Here is a 10,533-nt window from a genome sequence, read left to right on the forward strand (position 1 = left end):
TACCCCCAATATGTTTTTCCCAATAAAAAAAAAACATTAAAAAAAAAAACCCCATAGATATGCTGGAGGCTTTCATCTTTAGAATAATTGAAGAAATGCTCAGGTTTGTCATGTATAAGTTCAGTTTATTGGAAAGTGTCATGGCTATTAAGCTCCCAACAAATCCCTCAAGACATTCATTTAGCACTGGAGACTTGGGGTTGAATATTACATTAGTTTAAATAGTGGAGTCCACATCTTCAGGTTTCAAGCTTTGAGTTTTTGCTTATTATTCTTTTGCTTGTTTTAATTATCTCATCTGTATGACCAGGACTTTACTTTTAATGAATGGCCTACAGGAGGAGGCATGACCACTCATCTTCACCTCGAGACCCCAGAGCACATCCCCTGCAGCTAGGGTTTGAGGTCAGTTGTGATAAGTAATCTCTCAGCAGGATCTCTGTCTTCAGGCAGGGAGCCACGGAAACCTATTCATCGCCCCTTCTCCAACTGTGAGCAGAAATCTGTGGGTTTATTGACCACATGGGCTTTAATATTTCATTATAACCTGTGTGTTTTATTCATTATTAAATTGTTATATTTTGGCAATTTATAGAGATTTTGAATTATTAGCAATTAGGGAATTGTTGAATAGCATATTCATGTTCCACTTTATTAATATGTCCCAAGACCAAGTTGACTAGTTAAATGTTAGAGGAATTGTTTATATATATATATATATATATTTTGTTAATAGAGAAAGACTTGATTAATATTGCATTCTATGATTAGAAAGTGTGGTGGTTGTTGTTGTTAAGTACACTTGAGTCTATTCTGACTCAACACTAACTGATCCTGAACCGTCCTCGCTGTGTATGCTTACACCCATTGTTGAAGCCTCCCGATGTCAGTCCGTCTCATTGAGGGTCTTCATCCTCCTCACTCAGTTCTCTGCTTCATCAGACAGGATTTTCTTGTCTGAGGACTGGTCCCTCCAGATATGTCCAAAGTATGTAAAATAAACTCACCGTCCTCCTAAGGAACTCTGTCTGGACTCCTTCCAAGACAGATTTGCTCATTCTTCTGAAGTTTCTGCTACAAAGTAGGTGCCATCAAGTCAAGGCCAATCAGCAACCTCTTAAACAGCAAATGTAAAACTGTCTTTGAGGTGGTGGTGGTTGTTGTTGTTGGATGCCATTGAGTTGACTATAACTCACAGTGACCTCTGGGGAAAAAAATCTGAACCCTGCTTGATCCTGTACCATCCTTATCCTCTCTGATCCACTTGAGCCCATTGTTACAATCACTGTGTCAGTCTGTTTTGTTGAGGGTCTTCCCTTCTTTCTCTGACCCCTTTCATTTCACATTCTCTCCTCTGCTCAAACTCAAAATTTGTTGCTGTCAAGTAGGAACTGACTCCACTGCATTTTCAGAGACTATAAAATTGCCCTGGAGGAGATTACCCACAGCTGGTAAATTCAGTACACCTTTGAATTGGCAGCACAGCTCTTAGCTTCTAGGCCATCAGAACTCCCGAACTCCCTGTCTGATAGTCCAGAGTATGTGAATATTTGTTACCAACACTATAATTCAAAGGCATCAGTTTTTTCAGTCTTCCTTCTTCATTCAGTTTTTTCCATGCATTTTTGGTCTTTGGAAAATACCCAATGGCTTGGGTCTGGCACACCTTAGTCCTCAAAGTGTCAAAGTGACTTTTTTGCTTTTTAATACTTCAGAGAAGTCTTTGCCCACTTGGTCTTCACAGTCCTTCAGAAAGGTCATTGCAGCAGATTTTCTCAATGCAGTATTTTTTTTTTCATTTTTGAATGCTTGTTTTTATTTTCTTAAAAGATACGGCAGTGTAACTCTTCTCTAGACTTCTGCACTCTCATTTTCTATTTCTGTAGGGAGCTTTGGTAGCCTCGTGGTAAGAAGCTATGCTGCAATCCTGAAGGCACACGGTTCAGATCCACCAGCTGCTCCATGGGAGAAGGATAGGCAGTCTCATCTCCTATGATTAGTTGCCTCTGAAAACCTTTGGCTTGGTAGCATCACTTTCCCTCCACTAAGCCAACTGATCTCTCTCTGTGTTGATGTTATTATTGTTAAGTGACGTGGAGTCACAAGGTTGGTGGTTTGAATCCACTGCTTACTTCACTGGAGAAAGATGAGACAGCTTCTGTATACATTTACAGTTGTGGAAACCCAATGGGCAGTTTTACTTTGTCCCATAGGATCATTATGAGCTGGACCCCAGATGGAGATGTAGGCCATAGCACGTGGTGCTGCTAACCAGAAGGGCCCTCTGAGTGAGAAAGATGGGCAGTCTCTTCCTGGTAATATGTCAGCTTTGGAAAGCCAATGGAAGGCCCCTGAGGCCAAACAGCATTGAGTTTGGTTTGATTTTAGAGATTCCACACCTCCCAAATTTGATTTGGGAGCATCCAGATGACTCGCTGCTGGGTGGAATAAATAGGTTTGGGGGCTGTTGGCCCCTCCCCTCCCAATGCAATATTTTATTTGGTTTTTTAATGTTGTTGTTCAAGTCCAAATCAATTCATAGCTGACTCTTCAGTGGGGTTTCCAAAGGCTATAAATTTTATGGGAGGAGATTGCCCACTTTTCTCCTGTGGAGCAGCTGGTGAATTCAAACAAAGTGCCTTTGGATAACTCCTTACTCATTAGACCACCAGGGCTCCCTGTTGCTTCCCTGGATCCAAGTAAAACAGAATTTTTGACAATTTCATTGTTTTCTGTTTAATGTGATGTTACTTATTGTTCTAGTTGTAGGATTTTTGTTTTGTGTTTCTTTTTGTTCAGTAATCCACACAGAAGATTGTTGTGTTTGATTTTTATCACTAAGTGCTTCAAGACTTCCTTACTTTTATTAAGCAAGGTTGTGTCTTCTATATATCATAGATTGTTAGTCTTCCTCCATTCCTGATGCTGCAGTCTTCTTCAGTGAATCCAATTTCTCAAATTACTTTCTTAGCATACATATTGACCTTAGCAAACAGTATGACCTTGATGTATCTCTCTTACCATGCAGTATCCCTTTGTTCTGCTCAAAGCCTCTTGGTTGACATAATAGATACATCATAATACATGGATATCCATGGATGTTGGATGAATCCCTCAAACTATAGCCCTGAGGTAACCTTTAAACCTTAAACAAACAAACAAATCCCCTACAGTCTTCATAAAACTAAACAATAACTTAAAAGTACTTACAATTCGGGCTCAAATTGACACCAGCAATTTGAAAGGAATTTAGGAGCCAGAAAAGGACATCATGCTTGGAAAGGTGGAGGTTCAGAGAAAGAGAGGAAGAACTTCAATGAGATGGACTGACCCAGTGTCTGTAGCAGTGAGCTCAAGTCAATCTGGAATGCTGAGGATGGTGCAGAATGGGACAAGGTTCAGCCCGTCTGTTTATGGGAATCGTCATGAGTCATGGTCAACTCAGTGACACCTAACAGCACTTGGTGGCGTAGGCCACAGAGCACTGTGCCGCCAGCTGAAAGGTCATGCCTCTCCGCTGGTTCAAATCTACCATGGCTCAGAGGGAGAAAGAGGGGTAATCGTGTTTTACAGACATCTGAAAACTTGCCAAAGGCTCAGCTCTGAGTCATTTTCCGACCGAATGACTAACTGAGTTTATATACTAGTGAGAGTGGCTACAAAACTTGAATATAAGTGTCACTGAATGACATACAAACGGTTGAATCGGTGCATGCTTTGTTCTCTATATTCTTAGCAGTAAAGCACACCACGTGTCATTGTTGTTGTTGTGTGCTATTGAGTCAACTACGACTCAGGGACCCTATGAAGAACAGATTTGAACTTCGCTCTGTCTCTAATCCATTTTGTTGAAGGGATTCGGCATAGCAGTATAAAAAGCATTATATAGGGCCATACATAATAGTGATATGATTTAAGAAAGCACATAACAAAGGTACTTTTAATAGCAACAACAGTATCTTCCAAGAAGAGAAGGGGAAAATGCTGTTACAAATATGGAAAACACCAAATGGATGACATACCACGGTAGATATACCACCATGCATCCATCTCCTAAGAAATTTCAGCTTTCAGTTCTGTCTTTTTATGTTCTAGTTTTGTATCTTATTCTTACTTGGAAATAGCTCCTACCCATATTGCTTGCTGGCTTTTATAAGGCACAATCCTTTGTCTTACCAAAGAACCCTTCACACTGTTTTCATTCTTATTTACCTCTGTAAATGAACAGTGTAAATGTATGGCACCAAATAACTGCCCTTCACAGGGTTTCCAAGACTAATCCTGAGACAGCCTGCCACATCTATCGGTTCACAACTGTCCTAGAGCAGAGCCTCAGACTCTGCTTAAATAAAATAGAATTAAGTTTATTAAAGGATAGGGAAGGTCAGGATCTGGGAGATTCCTATTGTAACAGTAAAAACAGCTACTCAGTACAACAAAAAAAACAAGATATATTCTAATATTGTTGGATAAGGAACTAAAGGTTACAAAATTCATGATTGGCTGAAAGATCAGTAGAAAAATTAAAGGCAGAATTTCTTGGAGCAAGATTTGGTTGTGATAGGTCCCTAGCACATAAGTGGCATTATATGATTGGTTAAAGGTGCCTGTTGTTCTATTTATTACAGGGTGGACTGAGGACTAGTTTTTCTGGTCCTCATTTGTATCTGTTTCAATAATGCTGTATCTTAAGACCCATCTTGCATCTGTTCCTCTATTATAACAAAGACCCTTTGGGAATAGATTAGATACCCTGTGCTGGTCAGACCTCAGGGAAAAGGAATGTTGCCTTGAGGTATGGGGTCAGGTCAGTCATCAAGGTTAAAGGGAATGTCACTTGGAAAGGCAGCTTTGGAAACTGAACATGTCATTTCAAGACTTGAAAATGGAGTTCAGGCTCTGCTTTTCGATTGCCCTATTTAGAGTGAAAGAGAAGAACTTCAAAATTAATTGACCCAGTGACTGTTAACAGTGGGCTCAGGTAAATAAAAAATGATAAGGCTGGCACAGGATAGGATAGCACGAAATTCTGACTTACTGTTCATAGGGACGTAGTCAGCTGGATGGCACCTAACAACATTTACACCATGGCACCTCGGATGTTATTGCTAATGTTAGATAGGTCTCAGCTAAATGCAGAGAATGCTAGAAGAATGTCTATCTGTGTTTTATTGATTATGCAAAGTGTTTGACTCTGTGGATCACAATAAATTATGGCTAACATTGAGAAGAATGGGAATCCCAGAGCACGCACTTGTGCTCATGCAAAACCTGTACCTAGATAACAAGGCTATTTGTCCCAGCAGAGCAAGGAAACACTGCATGGTTTAAAATCAAGAAAGATGTGTGTCAGGACTGTATAGTTTCTCCATACATATTCAGTCTGTATGTTGAGCAGATTATGCAAGAAGCTGGACTTTATGAAGAAGAATGTAACATCAGGATCAGAAGAAGACTCATCAACAGCTAGCGTTATGCAGATGACACACCTTTTGTGCTGAAAGTTAGGAGGACTTGAAATGCTTGCAGCAGAAGGTCATCTACTTCAGCCTTCAAAATGAATTGCATCTTAACATCAAGAAAACAAAAATCTTCACTACTGAGTCAATAGGCAGGATGATGATAGTTGGAGAAAAGATTGAAATTGTCAGTAATCTTACTTGGATCCACAGTCAATACCCTTAGTACAACAATCAATAAATCAAAAAGATGTGTTGCATTGGGAAAGTCTATTGTCAAGGACCTGTCCAAAGTTTTAAAGAAAAAGATATCAGTCTATCTGATTCAAGCTATCTCTTTTCCATTACTTGCTGTGACCTGAAAGCTATACAGTGACTAAGGATGACAGAAGAAGACTCAGTGCATCCCTTTGAGTTGGGATGTTGGAGAAGAGTACTAACTATCCCATGGACTGCCAAAAGAATAAACAAATATGTCTTGGAGAAAGTACAACCAGGATGTTCATTGGAGGGAAGGATAGTGAAACTTCATCTCATAAACTTTAGGCATGTTGTTATGAGGGACCAGTCTTTGAAAAGGACATTATGCTTTAAAGGTGGAGGGTCAGCATAGGAGAGGCAGACCATCAATATGATGGATTGACACAGTGACTGTAATGATGGACCCACTTATATCAGAGATAATGAGGATGGTGCAGCATAGAGCCTGGTTCAGATCTGTTGTTCATAGGATTGTTATGAGTTGCCAGCAACTTGACAGCTTATAACAGCAACATTTGTACACAAACCAAGTGCATCTGATTTTAGATTCTTGAATACAGCCACATATTTAACCACTGTGTTTCCAAGGCTGTTTATCTTCAAAATGGGAGAAGATTGCCTATCATTTTCCTGCAGGTTTTGAACCACAGACTTTTTGATAGCAGCCAGACACTTGTGCACCACTAGAGTAAGTACTTGGTAAATCATGCTATCTATCATAATTACGGTTCTGTCCTCTCTAGGAGCTCTGGTGCTGCACTCTGTACAGAGTGTGCTGCCCACTCAGAGGCCATGCCTCTCTGGCACTTTGTACCGTGAGCAGCTCCTCATTGTTTATAGGGTCGTGCTCAACGTGAAGGCAACCAACAACAACAACAGCACCTCCTCAGGAGGAAAATGGAGAAGCTCCTCTGATTTACAGCCTCAGAAACCCAGTGGAGCGTAAACTATGAGTCAGTTCCGACTCAAAGGCATTGGTATTTTTATCTCTTAGAGGAAGATGCCATTTCTTCTTCTAATACTTACCTAAGCAGCCCCATATGTTTAATATTGCTCATAGTTTCTTAGGATCCTATATAGATATAATTTAAAATTTTTAAAATGTAAAATATATTTTAAAAATTAAGACAATTTTAGTATCTGAGTTCAAGTGTTATAAGACAGAGCTTTAAATAGCAAAGACTTGGGTTAACTTGCTGACAAATTAATTTTTGCCTTTGTATTTATTTAATTGAAGCCTGTGCTGGTATGCAATAATAGACTATAAAAATGTAAAACAGACTGCAAAACAAGAATTTGCTATTTGAAACTATATTTTTGTAAGCTTTAATAATGTGATAAAAAATTGTAGCTGATAATCATAAGCAAAAACTATATGCCTTACTTTCATAGTTTTGTATTCATTCTAGAGAGACATTTTGTGTTCCCATTATTGATTTTATAATAATTTTCTAAATTTACATTAAAAATTTATCAGTAACTTTTGTAAAGGACTGATACTTATATAGAAAAACTTCCAAGTCAGGACCTATGTAAGGGAGAAACATATCAGAAAAAGAAACATCAAATATTTTCCACTAAAATTAGGGATAGAAATATGGCAAGACTGCACCCAGTCAAAAGTGGAAAATATGGGAGAATCAGAAAAACAAAACAATCAAGGCAGGTTCTGGCTCTGACAGACTTCACTTCCCTGCTCCCCGCTACCCCCAACTGTGATTTTAACAAAAATTTACAGAAAAGTTGGATTTTCATTGTTTAATTTTCCTCCACAGCTTACTTTTTTTTAAAAAAAAAATCATTACTGAATAATTTCTCCCTCCCTCCCCGTGTTTCACTTTAACTGACTATATATGTTTGTTAATTTATTTAGCAAGCGTTCAATTCACAGTTGTTTTTGGTAGACCTTATCCTCTAGACTTGAAGATTGTTATGGGGAAGAAAAAAAGACACCCTTGCTGCAAACCTATTCTGTAGATAACCTTTTACTAAGACAGTCAGGACAAAGAGAAATTATGCCTCAATGAAGGAAAACTTGAGCATGAGATGGAGCTCCACTGTATTGTGACCATGGCTTTCATTTATACAATAGGAAACAAAAGTATCATCAGATAAATGGTGGCAATTGACTATCACCATTACAGGTTGAATTACTGAAGCAGGCAGGAGAGTATGACGGGGATATATATATATATGCACACAATTATAGATTTTAAAAGCTTACAAAATTCAGCGCCCTTGACCACATGACTGTGTAGGTTAGGTAAGGTCATACATAACTCATGACCATGAGGTTTACTGAGCAAGTCATTAAGATAGGGTCTGGAGAGTTCCTTGTTTTCCCTGAACACCCCCTGGGTGAATTGCTCCTCCCTAGGTTTACCTGGAAATCATAATATACTTCCCATTGTACTTTTCCTAAGGGTAAACACTGGGATAAAGTTCCTGGGCATGTCAGAACTTGTTTACCAAACTACGTGCAGGTGTAATGGCGGTGGTGATAGAGGGAAAGCATGTAAAAAATCAAAATGGAATTGGAGTTCTTGTACCGAGTATGGTCTTCCACAAGGGGAAATTTTCTAACAATATCAAACCCAAGCAAAATCCTGCCAAAGATGATCCACAAATGACTGGAGTAACCAGACATCCAAACCGGGATTAATAGGGGCTGTAACACAAGAAACATTGTAGCCAGTGTCAGATAGATCTTGGCTGAAAGCAGAAGAGTACCAGAGAAATGTCTGTGTTTCATTGACTGTGCAATCATTTGGCTGCATGGATCACAAGAAATTGAGAAGAACGGGAATCCCAGAACACCTGATTGTGCTCATTCAGTTTAGATTAGAATAGATTCAGGAGGCTGTGCTTACTGTAAGGAGGAATGTGGTGTCAGGATCAGAAGAAGACTCATCAACAACCACCTGTGTTCTACAGATGATGCAACTTTGTTTAGTGAAACTGAAGATGACATGAACCATTAGCTGCAGAAAGTCAGGGACTGCAGTCTTCAATATCAATTGAAACGCATCATCAAAAAAGCAAAGATTCTCGTCACTGAGCCAAATGGCAGCACCATGCTAGATGGAGAAGGGATTGAGATTGTTAACAGTTTCCGTTTACTCACTCTATCCACAGTCAGTACTCTTGGCACCAGCAATCAGGAAATCAAAAGAAGAATTGCATTGGGAGAATCTGCTGTTGGGGACCTCTCCAGACTGCTGTAGAGCAACAGTGTCAGTTTAGAGACTAAGGTGTGTCTGATCCAGGCCATTGTCTTTACATTTACTTACTATCAGCAGAAAGCTGGACAGTGATTAATGGTGACAAAAGCCTTTGAGTTGTGGTCCTGGAGAAGAGCATTGAACATACCATGGATTTCCTAAAGAATAAACAGGCTTGTCCAGGAGAAAGTGAAACCACATTGCTCCTTGGAGACAAGGCTTGTCCAGGAGAAAGTGAAACCAGATTGCTCCTTGGAGAAAAAGATTCTGTAACTCTGTCTCATGTTCTTTGGACATGTTCCCAGGAGGAACCAGTCCTTGGAGAGGGAAGGGTAGAAGGACAGTGCAGGAGAAGACCCTTTAGGAGATAGATTGACGACACATTAACTGAGGTAATGGGTTAGGTGTGTTGGAGACAATGAGATTGGCTCAGGATAAGGCAAGGTTCAGAGCTATCGTTCAGGGTCACAATCGACATGATGGCATATAACAACATTAGGTTTCCTCAGAATTTGCATTTGGAAGAGGGAGAAACTAATTATAAAGTATCTTATCTCTTCCTGTCACCTGACAAGCTCTCTATTGCTTTTACAGAGGTCCAGCCGGAGTAAGAGCCCAAGCCTTGGATAGAGATGGAAATTTGATAGACGATTTTGTATTTGATGGAGGGATTGGAGAAATTGGAAGTCGCATTCTTCATGTGAGAAACGCACCTTCCCCAGCTGCCACTTCTTCCCTTGCCATTTCTGCGATGATTGCAGATGAAGTGCAACAAAGATTCGGGTTGTAAATCATGAAATCTCCGCACTCAGAAACAAGAACCTATTTAATGGAATTCTTCGGTTTTAAGAAAATGATTTGGAAATAACATTTTAGAAAATTATTTACAAATTTCATTGTTAGAGGATAACACTCACCTGAGCTGGCACAGAATCACTCAATAATGTTTGATAATGAAAATAGTTTAAGAACATTGTCATTTGTCGAAGTAATTTAAAATTTTTCATTTTCATGAAATCAGTAGAGTTTATTTTAAAAATGAACAAAAACAAATGACTACTGAGTTGTTAAAAATTTGTAACATAGAATTAATGATTTTTTAAAGCCCATGTTTCATGAATAAAGAGGTTTTCCTTGCCTGGCAGGATACTATTCTATCTGTTCCAAATCCCTGATTTTATTAATAACCTATTCTTACCAGCCATAAGCTACAGAAGAGTTAGGACCTTTACATTGTAGGGAATGATGGATTTAAAAATTGGTGATTCCCTTTTTTGGTTTTGCAGTTTCTATGCTCCCCCCCTCCTTCTTTCCTAGACAAGAAAATATGATGTATTGTCTGCAAACTTTCTTTGGGGAATCCCAGAGAAATTCAGCAATATTTGTCTTTGTGCATTAATAATTCTGAAATTGAGAAAAGTATATGAATTTTACATTTTTAAGTAGTCTATATGAGATTTTAGTCTTAACTATAATATTTATCAGAACTTTTTAAAACAAAATCACAGTTTTATATAATTGACTGTGTGTGATGAATAATTGTTATCTATTCTGCAGTATTCTGATTGAGAAAAAAAGAACTTACTATTGGT

The 10,533-nt window shown here is 38.9% G+C and overlaps 1 protein-coding gene across 1 annotated transcript in view; it reads left to right on the forward strand.

The window, feature by feature from the left end:
* L2HGDH (L-2-hydroxyglutarate dehydrogenase) overlaps positions 1 to 9,740 on the forward strand; it is an 80,812-nt gene extending 71,072 nt beyond the window's left edge. Inside the window, exon 10 of the mRNA XM_006899219.1 lies at positions 9,536 to 9,740. Coding sequence (XP_006899281.1) covers positions 9,536 to 9,731 — 196 coding nt within the window. The 3' untranslated portion in view covers positions 9,732 to 9,740. The remainder of the gene's footprint in view (positions 1 to 9,535) is intronic.
* Positions 9,741 to 10,533: the final 793 nt, after the last annotated feature.

The sequence above is a fragment of the Elephantulus edwardii genome, unplaced genomic scaffold (genome assembly GCF_000299155.1).
Source record: "Elephantulus edwardii isolate Elephantulus edwardi_28Jun2011 unplaced genomic scaffold, EleEdw1.0 scaffold00247, whole genome shotgun sequence".
Classification (NCBI taxonomy): domain Eukaryota; kingdom Metazoa; phylum Chordata; class Mammalia; order Macroscelidea; family Macroscelididae; genus Elephantulus; species Elephantulus edwardii.